The sequence below is a fragment of the Diabrotica virgifera genome, chromosome 7 (assembly GCF_917563875.1).
Source record: "Diabrotica virgifera virgifera chromosome 7, PGI_DIABVI_V3a".
NCBI lineage: Eukaryota > Metazoa > Arthropoda > Insecta > Coleoptera > Chrysomelidae > Diabrotica > Diabrotica virgifera.
Window position 1 is genome coordinate 52,953,862 of NC_065449.1, and position 18,527 is coordinate 52,972,388.

The 18,527-nt window shown below is 32.9% G+C and overlaps 1 protein-coding gene across 2 annotated transcripts in view; it reads left to right on the top strand.

Moving 5' to 3' along the window:
• The window catches only part of LOC114334432 (transcription factor collier), a 511,411-nt gene that overhangs the window by 213,987 nt on the left and 278,897 nt on the right, over positions 1–18,527 (top strand). For both annotated transcript variants that reach the window (XM_050656378.1, XM_050656379.1), the window contains exon 7: positions 10,788–10,856. In XM_050656378.1, the coding sequence (XP_050512335.1) occupies positions 10,788–10,856 (69 nt within the window). The remainder of the gene's footprint in view (positions 1–10,787; positions 10,857–18,527) is intronic.

Genomic DNA, 18,527 nt, shown 5'->3' on the forward strand with positions numbered 1-18,527 from the left:
TCGCGATACTTTACAGCTCAGTCTGGCCATCCACTACACTCACCGCGGGACCCATTTTCGCGCTTCATTTTACTGCTCTTATGGCGCCGTAAATTGTCGCTTGTCTGGCCGTAGCCTTAACCTAAAACGAGACAGATAGTTAAGTTGCTATGACTTATGTGTGTAAAACTTTTATATTGGTCTACTATTTCAAACGTAGTTCCGATACACTGTATTAACGGCATATGTTCCGTTTTTATTTGGCTTATTCTGTATATAAAATTGTATCGATTTTAGTCGATGTGTAAAAAATGTGAATTTCGCTCAAGAAATTCGCTCAGTAAAGTGCCTTTAAAGCTCACAATATTTAAATAGTAGGATATAATTGCACATTAAACATAATTTTTAATTCTAAACAACTTTTCATATAACGATTTTCCAGATTAGGAATTTAAATACATAAAAAACAAAGTTTTCGTTATAATAATGCTCGCATTTTTAACTTGTTATATTTAAATTGTAATAAAACGAACTTGATAATAATTTATAATAATAACTTCATTCCCGAAATTCCTTTAAAAATTATTCTGTTAACAAATTTCAAAATAAATATATAAATAGCGTATGTTTTAATTTTCACTTTTTCCTAAAAACTCGAAAGGGTTCTCTTATTTCCATCATCACTTGCTTAGCTTTGATGTTATAAACTTCATCTGGAGCTCACTTGATAGGTATTCTTGAGTACTTTGACAAGTGTTCAGTAAATATATTTTATAAAATGCACCGTTTTCCCGTTATTTGAGCTTGAATACTTAGATTTGGGTACTAGCCGAAAAAAATATACATTCCATCACCTATAACTCACTTTTTATTAATTCTCAAAGGTTTTTCGAATAATAAATCTCGTTTATTTTTTATTATCTTCAATTTTGGTAATCATAACTATTTTGATAAAACTTACAGTTTTTGAATTATTCACGAAAAACCGCTTTACATCATGCATTTATGTCACGAAAAATTCAAATCTTTGATCTTTAATAACTCAAAAAGTATTGATTTATTTTAATAATTAGAAGTAACAAATTTTGCTTAAAATTTGTCCCTCTATCGATTAATGGGGTTATTTTTAATAAAATGGTGTTCACCCCCCGAGACGGGGTGGCATCCACCCCCAGGGTAAAAGCGCACGTTGGCACCATATCAGTTTTATTTCTTGAGTTATGCTCTAACTACTCACCAATTTTCATGCAAATCGATGGAGGTTTAACAAAATAGAAGGTGAAAACATTTAATGACTGCACCAACTTTCCCCTTTCATCCCTTATTGCTACTTCCTGTATCCACTGAGGTGTCAGCCTGAAAGGGGTCATAGTTATCAATATACAATAGACACATTTCACATGCCAAACTCCATATTACTTATGACGATGATTTCTCGCCTCTAGCTCTCCGTCTATATGTAAGTTTTCGATCTCATAATAGGCCTTCCCGTCTGTTTTCTTCCCAGTGGTTTCCAGTCCAGTATTATTTTCGGCCACCTGTGCTCTGGCATTCTTTGTACATGTCGGTACCACTACAGAGCTCTGATCTCGAACGTTTTTGTAATTGGGCATTCTACTTCCATTCTGTTCCATATCGACTCTGTTTTTATTCTATCCTCTCTGGTGATTTGTAGACATCTTGTCATAAAATTCAATTCAACTGTTTGTATTATATTTCCTATTTTTGCTCTGTATTATATAAGCCTACTTATAATCTAAATCTACAGTGTGTTATAATATATTCATGGATACATTTTTCAATTTTGTGTGATATGTTTACAATTTTTAATTTTATTACCTAAGCCGATTTAATATTTAAATTTACAGGACGTTACGTATTTGTAAAGACATTTTAACGTCTGCTTATTGTTTGAAAAAATAATTTCATTTAAATTAAAAGGTAAAGGACAATTTAGATCAACTAACTTTTCATACATAATTTTAATATTTTGTCTGAACTGTCCACACTCCAATATAAGGTGCTGTAGATATCCAATTTTACCACAGGCGCAATATGGGTTATCATTGATACCTATGCTGTGTTTGTATGCTGAGGTTAGTGGGTGATTTGATCTTATTCTATTTAATATTTTTATAAATAACCTATTGGACTCATGTTTAAACCATCTCTCATTGGGAATTAGTGGTTGGCAATTTCTAAAATGTATTCCCGTTGTACTTTGGTTGTACAAACGTTGCCAATTTTGTTTGTAATTGTTTCTGATATTATCTATATCGGTTACTGGTAGAAGTATGTTGTTTATGTTTCGTTTGGTTAAAGCTGCAGATTTAGCTAATTTGTCGACTTCTTCATTTCTTAATATTCCAGAATGTCCTCTAACCCAACAAATAATAATTGAACTGCCCGAGGAAGTAATATCATAATATAGACTCTTAATTTCTATCTCAATGTGGTTTAGGTTTTTGGTCGATTGGATAGAAGTGAGTTTGTTCACAATGCTTCTACAATCGGTGAAAATGATATACAGTAGGAAAAATGAAAGAATACCCATGAACGAACATATAAAACACGCTGTATTTTCCTGTCACCGTGTCACACAAAAAATTGGCCAGCGCAAGTACATGTAATAATTATGTACCTGTCCATACCAACAGAGGCTATAATATATTTTAACGCCAGTGATAAAGCTGATAATTCGGCAGTATATATTGCAGCTTCATTGGGCAATCGGCATGATTCGTTGTATTCAGAATTCCAGTGATATATTGCATATCCAGTTTTATTTTGAATTTTGGAGCCGTCAGTAAAAATATATTGAAATATGAAATTTATTATATTGAATTATGATTCGTTCTAAAAACCAAATATTTCCATTTTATTGATTATATCTCGAAACGCCTAATAACTTAATAGTTAAGGAGTTCTAAGTATAACCCTGTAGGCCTGAACGATGAAGTTGCATAGAAGAAATGGTGTGTGCAAGGAGCGAGATCCCCGAATGAAAACGATGTTTGTTATGGGAAGAAGACAAGGGAATAGGGAAAAGACAGACTCCCTGGGGAAAGTATCCGCCCTTGCCCCGCTATTTACCTCTCGACAGCCCTTAACATCGGGGGAAGAATATTTAGGGAATCTCGTGACTACATCATCGAGTCGGCCACGTCAACTTCTTTGACATAAGAAGGGGGAGAAGCAAATTTTCTACATTTGTTGATGAGGGACGGTGGTTTTTTATCGAATATCATGGCGGCGAGGATATAAATTATTACATACGTATCAAGAATCCGAAATGAGAGTATATAAACTCTATTCTCCTTTTCATGAACATTTTTCAGTGCGTCACAAATTATAGAAAAAAAGGTAAGTCCGTGATAATACACATTTATGACATTTATTCTAACATGACATTTTTGTTAAATCTGACAGTTGTCAAATTTTATTTTCAATTTGGAATAAAACCAAATCAATTGTGTCTATTGCATTTATAAAATGGTATTTTTTTTCATTTGTATAGTCTTATAAATTGTACAGATTATATTGATAATAGTATTATTTTATTTAATAAATAATTCTTTTTTGATTATGGCGCCATCTATCGACAACTAGAATAATCACCAAACTAGAATAATTACCAAAGTATTCACAGACGTGCCTTTTTTTCTGTCACATACAATTTAATGCGTTAGAGAGAAATCGAAAAACTGTGACGCACTGAAAGATGATCATGAGAAAAAGAATATTTAGACTGATTTGCCATCGATTCTTTTTTATGTTGCACATCAGCTTCAGTATAAAAATGAACGTGAACGTTATTATTAATTTCAGACATTCAGTGAAGAAAATAATTCAAAAATCGAGAGAATAAAACAGAGAAATTCATCTAATATTCATAGATTTCAAAAGCGCTTTTGACACAATTGATCGGGCGAAAATGATGAAGGAGCTAGAGAATCTTGGAATGCCAAAAAAATTAAGACATATTATGCTAACAGTGAGCCTAAATAACACCACAGCAAAGATCAGTTTCAATGGAACAACTTCTAAGGAGATCAATGTAAATAAAGGCGTGGAACAAGGCGACTCTATCTCACCGACACTATTTAACCCGATATTGGAAATAATAATAAAAATATAGAATAATAAACAAACTTTGAAAAAAATAAGTTATTACAGATCAACTTCAACTAGTAGCATATGCAGATGATCTAGTCATCATAGCAAAGACGACACCTATAAAAGCATTTGAAAAATGTAATAAGGAAGCGAAGAGAATAGTGCTAGAGATAAACCAACACAAAACAAAATACATGGCAATAGGGAAAGACGACACAACAGTTCAGAAATATCTAATATCACAGGACCATAAATTTGAAACTGTATCCACCTTTAGTTACTTGGGAGTAACAATAGGGAAACCGAAAAAAAAAGGACAGAGGAAAGAATTCTGAAAGACCAAAAAACACATGGAATAAATATAAGTCTGCTAAGAAGCAAGACTCTAAGTAATAGAACAAAAATATGAACCTACATAATATATAAGACCTTAAGAGGATGGGTACGTATTTTCGGCTGCAATGCTATTCAAATGAGGATTCATTTTTTTCGAATCCTGAGAAAACTAATAAGTATTTTTAAAAAATTTAAAAGCAGAATGAAAGATTACGTTATTAGCGAGGGCCGAAAGTCCCTGAGAACTTCCATAATGTTTAATTTAATAAGTTACAGGGGTGAAAAACTAAGAGACAATTTAGTGTGATTTTTAATTTCAAATATCTCATTCAAAATAAACTTTTTATTTATTCTAAGGGACTTTCGACCCTCGGCAATAATTTAGTCTTTCATTCTGCGTTTAAATTTTTCAAAAATATTTATTGGTTTTTTCAGGATTCGAAAAAAATTAACACAATGTCGGTGATAATATTTTCCAAATCTATCTTTGTCATACAATGCACTCAGTCGAATAGAATATTGTCAGCATTATTGTCAGTCAGACATTGACAATCAGTGACAATTTTTAATACTTGACATGGCATCGGGAATATTTTGAGTTGTTGATTAAATAATGTTGATATATAGTGTATTTGATAAATTAATTGATTTAAGACCTGCACTTAATAAAAAGTTATTTATTGTGTATTATTTGTGGAAGATCCAAGCAGATAATTCATCAGGATAATATAGTATGTTAAGTATTTTGTTGTTAAAGATGTTCAAAATTGTAAGCGTTCCATAGTAACAATATATTATTAAAAAATCACTTTAACACTTTTGTCGATTGAGTATTAGTTTTTGTCGTACATATGAATTATTACAATCACTGAATATATAGTTAATGAAAAAATTATCACATTTCTTAACGAAATTAATAATTTGCAGTTATACAAATAAGAGATATCCAAGAACATTCAAAAGCCATCTCTTTAAAGTTCATCATGATATTGTCAAGTAGAATGACGTTCTAGTAATATTTACATATCCATACCAGTGTGAATTTTACTACACGTAATTTGCCGTGTAAAGATATAAAAAGTAGGGATAGCCGTAAAATATTTGCGAATTATGTACCGATGGCCTTAATAAGACCTGTTGTTACATATGGGATGGAAACAACAACGATTAACAATAAAGAGAAATAAACAGCCTTCTGATATTTGAAAGAAAGAATAGAATTTTGAATGCCATGGCGTTAACTATAATCCGTAATGTAATGCTTGTAATGCTTGATGAATGAATGAATGAACGTTATTAAAGAAAATTTTCATTAATAACACTAGAAGTTTTGATATACGAACTGAGATATGTCTATTCTGTTAGTTCATAACAGCAACATTTTTATGATACCAAGAATAATCAATGTAGGTACAGCAACAGTAACTATATTGATAGGATTTCCTAAAGCTAGAGGTGCTCAAATTTTCGAAGATCTGCAATTAAGTTCTATCTCTCTGAAGTCAAATCTAAACTTATTACTATAGGGGTCACAGTTGTTTAGTAGCCGATCGAAGTCCATGCAATTTCAGAGTGCATTCTTATTTATAGTTGCCATCAAGATATTTTAGGAAACCTCAATCTTAAGCTTATAACAAAGTCATTTGTATTTGAATAATGTGGTTAAGTTTTCGGTACAGGTAGAAAGTAATCTATTGTTAATTTATTGTAGTTTTAATTATTTTAGCGCTTATATTTTGAGGGGTAAACATATTCAGTAAGTTTATCTCTCAACATTTTACAATAATACCCAAATAGGCCAGGGTAATAAGACAAAAATATACCCTGTTCGTGACACTTCAGCAGCCAGGGTACTGAAGCGTTTTTTCGACAGGTAATACCTATAGGAACAAATTATAACTATATCCTGCGTAGGATCTGGCGTCCATTTCTATTTATAAACAATTCATCATCATCATCAGTAGCTCGACAACCCTTTTTGGGTCCTGGCTTATTCTAGGATTTTCCGCCATTCTGTTCTGTTCCTTGCTTTGTTCTTCCAGTGGGTAATCTCAAGTGTTTTCAGATCTCGTTCCACTTGTTCCATATATCTAAGTTTGTTCCCCTTTTTTTTCAAATCAACGGAAAACAGTGAAATTTATGATTTTTTAGTACAAATATATTCGAGATTATTGAAAAAGCTTTAAAATGACCTGTTACAAAGTTTGATATACTCATTTATTGTTAATATAATTGCGAAAAAAGTCGGAATTGCAAAAAAAAATATTTTCTCAATAACTGTTGTAAAAATTAGTGTGCAGCTTTGAAATTTTTGTCAAATGAGGGTTCTTTGGTGCTTAATATGTGATAAACATTTCAAAGCGATTCATTCAATTGTTTAAATTTTATTCAAATTGTTTATCCCAGAGAGCATTTTTTTGCAATAACATGACTTACTTTTTCGTGTCTGGATCCGACTACAGTTTTTCTGCCCAATATCGGGCCACGTCTACACCCTTTGTATTTGCGAGCCATAAATCATCGAGGGTGCACTGTGATGGCACAGTCTGCATACTCTCAGGTGCTCCACGTTCTGTATTTCCCCACATTCACAAAGTGCGTCGTTATCTGTCTTGATGCCCCATTTAATGAGGTTCTGTTTTACAGGGGCAACACCTGTGCGTATGCGGTTGAGTGTCCGTTAGGTTCTCCAGTCCAGGTTCATTCCATTAGGTCGTTCTGGATGTAGGGGGAACAGTTCGGGTGGTTCGACGCTGACATTTTTCATAAACCTTTTCCTGGATTTAAGTTCCTGGCGGTTCGTCAAACCCGTATAATTGGTGCCTTTCATCGAAAGTTTACCTGAACTTCTCCACATATTGTGAGGCGCATCTACGGTCGTCTGGTGATGCGAATCCAGCTGCCCGGTACAGTAGGGGCAGAGGGGTAGGCTTCATGCAACCGGTCATTATTCTACATGTTTCATTTAATGCCGTGGTGACTTGTTGAGCGTGTCTAGATCTACCCCAAACGGGACAAGCATATTCCCCTGTTGAGAAACATAATGCCTCAGCTGTTGACTTTAAGACCTGAGGGTTTGCACCCCACTTGTTCCCTACAAGTTTCCGGAGAAGGTAAGTGACCGGTCTAGTATCACTCCAAGATATTTGGGCCTATCAGTATGTTCCAAGCGTTGTCCCTCCCAAGAAACATTAAGTTTTGCATGCGCCAGATGGTTGTTGAGATGGAATGCACATACTTGGGTTTTTGTAGGGTTTGCTTTTAATGAGTTTTGTTTGTAGTAAGTTGACATCATGTTTAAAGCCTCTTCCATTGTCGACTCCACTTGTGTGAGTGTTTTCTTAACGGCGATACCAAGGTCGTCAGCGTAAACAAAACTCTCAGCCTGAGGGTGCATTGGTTGGTCGTTGGTGTAGATGTTAAATAGGGACGGCGCCAGAACGCTTCCTTGAGGTAGGCCATTTTTTTGGGTTCTCCATCTGCTCTTCTTTCCATTTAGCACAACGTAGAAGCGTCTATTACACAATAGTGATCTAATGATATTTACCAGGTTATAGTCAAGCACAGTGTTATAGATCTTAGTTAGCAAGGTTCTGTGGTTTATAGTATCATAGGCCGCTGTGAGGTCTATCAAGGCTACTCCCACTATCTCTCTGTTCAAATCCCTCCTCTATGTACTCTGTCAGGTTCAGCACTTGGCCTGTGCATGATTTACCTGGTCTGAAGCCTGCTTGTTGTGAGATTAATTTTGCATCTAATTTTTCCTGGATGCGGTTCAAAATGAGGCGTTCATACAATTTATACAAATGACATAGCAGAGATATCGGACGGTAGCTACCCGGTAGTTCAGGGTCTTTCCCAGGTTTCAGAAGGGCTACTACTTTTGATTTACGCCACAGTTTTGGAATATGGTAGGTAGAGCGACAGATGTTAAATAGATCGAGCACCCATTGTCTCGCTTTTTCCCCGAAGTGTTTTATCTGCTCTGTTAGGATTTCGTCCACCCCAGGTGATTTTCCATTTTTCATACAGTCAATACCATTTTTGAGCTCTTCGATGGTAAATGGGTTTCGCAAGAGAGTTGTTTCCTGGTCTTGAGTTCTTATGATATTTGCCGTTTTGCAACGATGGTTTGCTTTGCCATTCAGAAGCAGTTGGTGGGCTATCTGATTTGGCGTTATTGAACATGGCTCTTTCATCTCTGTGGGATCACCATTAAGTTTTTTGATCATATTCCAAGCCTGCTTACTACTGTGCGTCATATCCATTTTACTTAATGTCTCGCTCCACCGTTCTTGTCTGGAGGCGCTTAGTATTTGCTGCAGTCTCTCCCCTATCTCTGCTGTAACTTCGCTGAATGGGTCTTTACTATATGCTTCGGTGTACTTTGTCATAATGTCTTTTGCTTCGTCATTCAGACCAGATATGTAATGTTGTTGACATCCTTTGGGTATATGTTTACATGAGGTTCGTTATACAAGTTTGATGAATGCATCATAGTTTTTGGGGATCGGGACTATGTTTTTCACTTGTGTTTCCAATTCATCAGTATATTTTTCCCAGTTCGCTGTTTTGAAATTAAACCTTCGTTTGAAAGTGATTTTGGGAGCTTTTATAGCGCTGTATACGGTTATTCCCACGGGCCTATGTTGTGTCTTTGGTATAGGCTTATATACCTTTCTAACGCAACGGTCCTCTAAAGATATGCTGATGAAGGTGAGATCAGGGTTGTAACCTTTCTTCCACACTTTGCTCTGGAACGAATAGGGCAGTTTTGGGTCATGCCGCAATGCCAGGTTGTTTTGTTCAGCCCACGATTCCACAAGATCTCCATTTTTATCAGTTGAAGCGTAGCCCCAATGAACATTATGACTATTAAAATCCCCGAGAATGAATCTGGTTTTTTGAGAAGCGAAATTTTTTGGAGGGGAGAAAACAAAGTCTCTCCAGGGTGGTTTATACACAGATGTCACTGTGCAGGCTACTATTTCGACGGTCAAAATTTCAATGTCGTTGTAGCATGTTTTTTCTGCTGATGAAGATGGCGCTTTCGTGTTTTTCACTTGGATGTTCAATGATAAGCTGCATTCCCTCAACGCTAGGTCTACGTGCTGATATGTCACGGTGAGTCTCTTGTATACATAATATATCACACTTGTGGGTTTTACACAGTTCAGACAAAATTTCTTGTTTATTACAAGTAATACCCTCAATGTTTATGGTCATCATTGTCAATGTAGGCTCTGATAAGAGCCGTTGATTCTCGTTTGTTTCTTCGGATCCAGTGGTAATTCGGCAATAACATGAGTCAGAAAAAAATGACCTTAGAACCATTCCACAGGTGTCAAATGAAAGAGCATGAGCTACATTTTCAACATGGTTTAAAAAGTGAATAAAAAATGCATTTATTAGTAATAAATAATTATGCAAAATATCGTCAATTTTTCTTTATAAACTTTTTGAATAACTTTTTCCAAAAAAATTAACTTTTTTACCCTGTTTTAAGTGCACAACTACCAAATAATATTGTCTATATCGTAATTGATAAAAAATTGTAATAAATATGTATAATTTCTTATATAACAAAATAGAAAGTTTATAAGGAAGGATTTACGATAGTTTTGCATAATTATTTATTACTATTAAATGCATCATTTTTTATTCACTTTTTTTAAACCAAGTTGAAAATAAAGCTCATGCTCTTTCATTTGACACCTGTGGAATGGTTCTAACGTGATATTCTTCGAACTTATGTTATTGCAAAAAAAAAATGCTCTCTGGGATAAACAATTTGAATAAAATTTAAACAATTGAATGAATCGCTTTAAAACTTTTATCACGTATTAAGCACCAAACAACCCTTATTTGACAAGAATTTCAAAGCTGTACACTAATTTTTGCAACAGTTATTGCGAAAATAATTTTTTTTGCAATTCCGACCTTTTTTCGCAATTATATTAACAATAAATGACTATATCAAACTTTGTGATAAGCCATTTTAAAGCTTTTTCCATAAGCTCGAAGATATTTGTACTAGAAAAACCATAAAGAGTTTCCCTGTTTTCCGTTGACTTGGAAAAAAAGTGAAAAATGCTATTTTTTGACACTTAATTGTTTATAAATAAAAATGGCCGCCAGATGCTAAGCATGAAATAGTTAAAATTTGCTCTTATAGGTATTACCTGTCGAAAAAACGCTTCAGTAGCCTGGCTGTTCTAGTGTCATGGAAAAAACCTTATTACCCTGGAGTAAAATGCAAATGACTTTCTAATAGGATTAAAATATTTCTCATTATATTTTTTGAGTTTAAATTTAATCAATCACAACTAATAAGCGTATACTTGTTTTTTTTTCAGTCGGTGTTGTGACAAAAAGAGTTGCGGAAACCGAAACGAAACACCCTCAGATCCTGTGATAATAGACCGGTAAGTAGATAGTTTTAAAAGTATTTTGCAACACTATAATATTATGTTTCGTAACATTGTTTATACTGCTTACAAATATGTTTCCTACTAATATAATTGTTGTAATTTCCCAAATGATTTACACTAAAACCTAGTGTTGGAAAATTCTCGAGAATGAAAAATCAGAGAATATTCTCGATATGGAGAATTTTCTGAGAATGAACCCTATGACGCACTTAGGGATATTGTTGAAGATAAAATTGGGTATTAAAAATCATGAAATTATATACAATATTATGAGACTAAACAACAGTGTTCTTTATATACATATAAACAAAATACGAAAACAACAGAGAACACAAAATTTATTTGATAAAAAAATGAAAGTTTCTTCTTAATAACAAAAAAATTAAACTGATTAAACGATTAGATTTATTCCTTCGATTTTTTTGTTTAGAAGTTTTCTCCCATAGTTTTGTCTAGTGTTCCATAGAGCCAAATATCTGTACCTAGATATTTGTAGTCGTAGCAATGCTTTCTCGTGGTCATGCCGTCTAATATGAGATCTTTTTGTTCTCCTCCAATGAACAAATATTCGGTTTTCTTAATTTTCACTTCCAGAGCCCATACTCCTTCCATACTCTTAAATTAATTTTCAGGCGGTATAGATTCAATCGTCATAATCTTAAGTCATTGTTACTTGCTTGTCTGCAAAGTTAAGCGTATATGCCATATAGTGATGATGAGTGATATCTTCATTGTACGAAATTTTTGTTTTCATATTTTTTTGAGCACATTCGATGTATATTTTAAATAATGTGGGGGCAGCAACAGCCTTGCTTTAATCCTTTTAATGTTACAAATCCTGTTGTTATAGGTTGATTGTATCCTACTTTGACGACGTTTATTAATTCTTTATTAATATTCGTGCTTTCTATTGATTGCCACAGAACAACACATAAATTTCTTGATTCCGTGCCATTTATTTTTCTATTAACTGGGTTAAGGAAAAATTGTATCAATATTAATAATTGTAATGATTTTTCTTCTGCCTCAAATATAAAAATATTCTTTCTAGATTCGATTCTTCAAAACATTGTTAAAAGACGCAATCACACGTCTGTTTAAAACTAACTTGGGCAAAAATAATGTAAATAAAAAAAAATATGAAAAAAAAAGTTTTTAGAAACGCTTTTCTTTAGTTAGAAATGACTAAAATTAAAAATATTATCTATAAAAAATCAACTAAAAAGCAAAAAATAAAAAAAAAATCAAACTCGAAGGATTAATCGAAAAAAACTCTCCGACAGATTAAATATACAAAAATCTTACACACTCGTTAAAAAATTGAAAAAACCTAACACATTCGTTAAAGAAAAGCGTGGGACGCGAAAAGTAAAATCGTATCTATATATCCTCACATCGTTTATTCGATGAAGACGGTTGAAGGATGAAGACGGATGAAGACGGTTTTCTTTAACGAATGTGTTAGATATTTTCAATTTTTTAACGAATGTGTGAGATTTTTGTATATTTAATCTATCTGACAGTGTTTTTCAAATAATCCTTCGAGTTTGATTTTTTTTTATTTTTTGCTTTTTGGTTGATTTTTTTATAATAGTTTTAATTTTAGTCTCTCGTAACTAAAGAAAAGCGTTTCTTAAAAAAAAATTTAATTTTTACTTTTTAGTCTTACACTTTTCAAATATTAACATATATCGTCTTGTTAAAAAAGGATGTATAATGATGTATAATGGATGTATAATTTAGTCATTTTTTGCATTTATTTCAACATTTGATACATACTTTGTACATTTTCGGTAATTTCTTCATACATTTCTTAAATCAAAATCATTATTAACACCTATTACAGTTTTCGCAGTCCTTCCATCTCTTCTAATGCTTTACTATTGCACGGTGTAGACCCTGTTAATTTCTCGCGAATTACGAATTCTAATGATAATTGCAGCACGAAACGTCTCTACCGGTGGTTTTTCTACGTTCAATACACGAATTATTTGAATTCGAGTTTTGGTTGAAGCCTTCTTTCGTATCGTATTGAAAGTTGACACGAATATGCGCCGATGTTTATATAAACAAAAATAAGAGCGTTCAAAATCTTCGCCGCTTAGGATGTTTATAAACATGATGTAAAAACATGAAAAATAGTCGGAATCGGCAAAAAATTTGAAACTTTATAGTTTATTTATGAATCATAACGTAAAAAACTAACGTAAAAAGGGAAATTATGGATAGTTCATATAATTAGCTTCAGTCTGTAAAAGTTTCAAGTTTCTACATTGTAAAAAATAAGAGCATTTTCCATTAAAATCGTTTTTTTTTATTTAAACAATTAATAAACATAAAAAAATTATGGACTATTCGTGTAGGTATTGTTCCCGCATATGCATATATCTGCATATTTTGATTCATTTGCATTGAAATAAAGGCAGTCAAATTAACGCCTAAATATTTGACACAAACGATTGAACTAAAAAAAAGCGTTTAAAAATGATGTATAGTTAATAGATCATAAAAAATATGAAAGATAGTAAGTCCTTTTTGTGTTGTCACACCGTGTATGCAACAAAAACGATCGACTTACATCGATAGTCCATGGCAGTCTTCCATCGCGGACCTTGTATCGTTGATAGCGGGGAAATCGCAAGAAAATGGCGTCTCTGGGGAATCGGCGCAGACCGAAAAGGAAAAGGGAGAGAAGGCATTCCTGCGGTGGATATATCGGGATATCTCTATTGCAAATAGTAATAGAAATTCCTGCTGATCATATATAGCTTGCCAATTCGTTTATACACTACAAAAACTCAAAAAATGGAGAACAATTAATTTTTGGTGTAAGAGTAATTTACAATAATTTTTGGAACTTAATGCATTTACCATCCTTTACTAGGTTAAGTATAAAGAACTATAGTGAAACAAATATACAGAGACATTCAAATAATTCTGTAGCAGAAAAGAATAGGTTGAATTACATACTTAATCGTATGTACATACTACGGCAATAAACGATTGATGACACTGAAATCATAAGACAAAAGAACAACAATGACTATCTACAGAACGTTATTTAGATCTGTGGTAATCCTAGAGCAAAGTTTAACAAAATGACAATCTGCACAGGAGATTTTTGAAGTTAGAGCTAAAAGTTAGCTTGGCTGGGTGCTACGTTTTCTCGATTTTGTTTTATGGAATGGAAGCTTGGATCTTGAATGCGGCATCAACGAAAATACTGGAATCATTCGATTTGTGAGTGTATAGAAGAATTCTGAAACTATCATGTACAGAAGAGGTTTTTGAGAAAGATGAATAAAGAAATGGAAGTCTTAAATACAATCATAATCAGAAAATTGGAATATCTCGGACATATTACACGTGGAGAGAGATACAACTTGCTCCAACTCATTATGCAGGCAAATATTAAAGGAAAAAGAAGCTTAGAGAGATGTAGAATAGCATGGTACACAACCTAGAGAATGGTATGGATGTACATCAAATACCCTTTTCAGAACAGCCACCTTTAAAGTCTGAGTAGCTATAATGATTGTCCACCTCGGAGATGGCACCTGAACAAGAAGTAGTAGTATGGTTGTGAGACCTGGATAATAACAGAAAAAGATGAAGCGCTACTCAGGATATTCGAGAAAAAGATAGTGAGAAAAATATATGGCCCAGTGCAAGAGGAAGACGGTACATAGAGAATCAGGAGGAACGACGGGATCAATGAACAGAATAAAAGGCACACGATATAGTAAAATTTGTAAAAAGTCAGAAACTGTCATTACAATGGAAGCCAATAGGAAGACCAAAAAAAGTAAATGATTAAATGACGTGAAATATATTATATTATGAGTGTGAGGCAATTTAGAAGAAGGACACAAGAGAGATCTAAATGGAAGGATATAGACTGACAGGCAAAGGCCAGAGCATGATTTAAGAAAAAGAAAAGGAGAATGCCGGACATCATAAAACATACTTTCAAATTTTGAAGGAAACAAAATAGGTTTGCCGAATATTATGTATATCGTATATCGATCGATACCTACATTTGATGTATCAGGTGATACGATATATCGATGTATAATTTTTTTTCATCTCTACATGTGAATGAATAAACTGTTACATGTAACACGTTAGGTTTTAATTAAAAACTCTATAAATAGTCTTGGTAGATTATCGGAGAATAGGCCATTTTTGGGAATAGTTATTTACCAGCAATTTTATTGCTGGAATCGACTCTTATGACTGTATTTATTAATAATATAGGTATGCAAAGTCCGCAGATAGTTTGCTAGTTTTTTTATAAACAAAATGGCGCCCGAAAATCGAGTTTTTTTTCAATTTTTGCTCTATAACTCCAAAGATTTTAACTTTACACCAAAAATACTTCAATAAAAATTTTTTACCGTAATTAAATTCTGCATAGAGACATGTTTTTACCGATTTACTTCGACAAATATTTTCTACGGAAAATGCGTATTTATCCAACAAAATTTTTAAATTTCAACTAAAATTTTAGATAAGTAATTGTTTATCAATAATTAAATGACCTGGTGATATAAAAGCTCTTTTAGTATAGATTATAATTCCAGAAGCCGATTGAAATTGAATGAACAGTTTAGCAACAATTAAATTGTTAATTAAAAATTTACGGTCGCTGTAATAACCACAATTTCTTAATATACGTAAGAATAAATATGATTTTTGTATAAAAAGTCACTGTACCTATCTAATATACTTCACAGATTTGAAATTGGACTATTTAAGCGGCCTCAGGAATATTTTAAAGTTATAAAGAATTTTTTGGCTTATAAACAAATAGAATATCTCGGGAAATGTTAAATTAAATTAAACTATGAAAACTGTATTGGAAAAAATAGTGGCAGGGCGCTTCTTTTAAAATAAAAGACGTTTAATTAGGATAAGTGGTTCCTGAGATACAACCGGTCAAATTTGACCGGCATTGACGCCAAAGATATAGACAATAGGATCATAATTTTTGAACCATCACCTTTATATTTCGGTGCTTTTTCTCGACACCAATTTCCATATCTTTAAAATACTCATAACGTATATTATTATAATAAAAACTATGGATATTACGAGTGAAAATTGCCAAAAATAGCAAAATTCCAATCCAAAATTAGGTTGGAAAAAATGTAATCTCAAAGTTCAAAATCGGTATAGGTTAAAAAATGCGTTTTCTCGGCTTCCCATTGAGCAATTTTCTTCATTTTTTTTTATTCCCAAGTATCTCGAGTAGAGCCATCTAACAAACGCATTATTAAATGTCAAAGTTGCTTTTGTTTTGTTATAATAAATTAATTTATTATATTATAACAAAATTTTTTAATTTGTTTAAATAAAGATTGTTTAAATAATTATACAGCTTTCAAATGAGAACATTTATGTTTTTAACATTAAAAGGTACACTTCTAGTAAGTTTATCTAAAAAAAGTCTAAAACTGGAAAAATATGTAGTTTTCTTTTCTTATAAATAAATCAATATATGCGTTAGTTAGATGGCTCTTATCCCGAGTTACTTGGGAACAAAAAAAGAATGAAGAAAAATGCTCCATGGAAAGCCGAGAAAATTCATTTTTTTAACGTACTTATATCAATTTTGAACTTTGAGATTACATTTTCTCCAACCTAATTTTTGATTGGAATTTAGCTATTTTTGGCAATTTTCACTCGTAATATCGATAGTTTTTATTATAATAATATATGTTATGAGTATTTAAAGATATAAAAATTGGCGTGGAGAAAGAGGACAAAATTAAAAAGGTGATGGTTCAAAAATTATGAGCCTATTGTTTATATCTTTGCCGTAAATACCGGTCAACTTTGACCGGTGGTACCTCAGGAACCACTCATCACAATTAAACGTTTTTTCTTTTAAAAGAAAAGTCCTGCTGCTTTTTTCCAATACAGTTTTCATGATCTAATTTAATTTAATATTTTCCGAGATATTATATTTGTTTATAAGCCAAAAAATTTGTTTACAATTTTAAAATATTCCTGAGGCCGCTTAAATAGTCCAATTTTAATTCTGTAAAGTACATTAAATAGGTGCAGTGTCTTTTATACAAAAATCCTAGTTATTCTTAATAATACTAGTCACCCGTTTAATACCGCTCACGTGGCTTTGGGAGTATAGTATAGCAGGGTAGTATGCTATATCTAGGGACTACGGTATACAAGGAAGGTAACAGGGCCAATGCTACGCTTCAACCGCCTATTATTAGCCCTGTTTTTACGCAAGGTACTCATTTTATTCAGGCTGAGTCGACCTGGGGCCTATAAACATTTTAAAAATGTCTAGTTGTTCTTGCCGACAGTAGGATTTGAACTCCGGTCTACCAGCACACGAGCGAAGCACACTACCGCTTAGCTACGCCGGCCGTAGCCTGGCCTTAGCTAATAGTTATTCTTATGTATCACAATTATTGTGGTTATTATAGCGACCGTCAATTACTAATTAAGTTGTTTCTTTTTCAGTTGTTGCTAAACTGTTCATTCAATTTTCATCGGCTTATGGAATTATAATCTATACGAAAACAGCTTTTATATTACCAACTTATTTATTTAATGATAAACAATTACTTAACTAAAATTTTAGTTAAAAATTAAAGATTTTGTTAGAAAAACCCGCATTTTCGGGGGAAAATTTTCGTTGAAGTAAATCGGAAAAAATACGTCTCTATGCAGAATTTATTTACGGTGAATTTTTATTTGGGTGTTTTTGGTGTAAATTTCAAATCTTTGGAGTTATAGAGCAAAAATTGAAAAAAACATGATTTTCGGGCGCTATTTTGTTAATAAAAAAGTAGCACACTATCTGCGGACTTTGTATACCTACAGTAGGAAAAATGAAAGAATACCCATGAACGAACATATAAACACGCTGTATTTTCCTGTCACCGTGTCACACAAAAAAATGGCCAGCGCAAGTACATGTAACAATTATTGTTACATGTATTTCCACTGGACAATTTTTTTGTGACACGGTGACAGGAAAATACAGCGTGTTTTATATGTTCGTTCATGGGTATTCTTTCATTTTTCCGACTGTATATTATTAATATATACAATCATAAGATTCGATTCCAGCAATAAAATTGCTGGTAAATAACTTTTCCTTGTATTTTGCTAATTAGCCCAGAGTAAAATGTAACATAGTAACTACTCATAAAGTAGTCGCATGTTTATTAAAACCGTATTATCCTCACTGCTATTAAACCCCTAATATCATTACCAATGATATCCAATACTTAAAGTAACTATTCAATTTATGTGTAGATAGTATCAACTTGTCTAAAACAAGTGTTACAAGCACTATTATGACGCTTTCCAATATGTTTATTTGCTTTAAGAGTCACTCATTCACTGTTTCTAAACGACCAGAAGAACACTTACACCAGTCACTAGTAATGAATGGTTAAAAGTTCTCGAACGTGACATCGCATGTTCGCATGCCATGTTTCTATCCTGCCATTCCTGCTGCAATACACTATAAAAAGCTCCTTGCAGAATAGTAAAGTTTTACGTTTGTGCAGATATCCGTTCTTTCGCAGGCTTATATCCCTTTCGATATTTACTGCCATAAATTCTTATTAAGCGGTAAAAAGTTTCTAAGATATATCAAATTTTTCGTTTTGATGGATATCACTG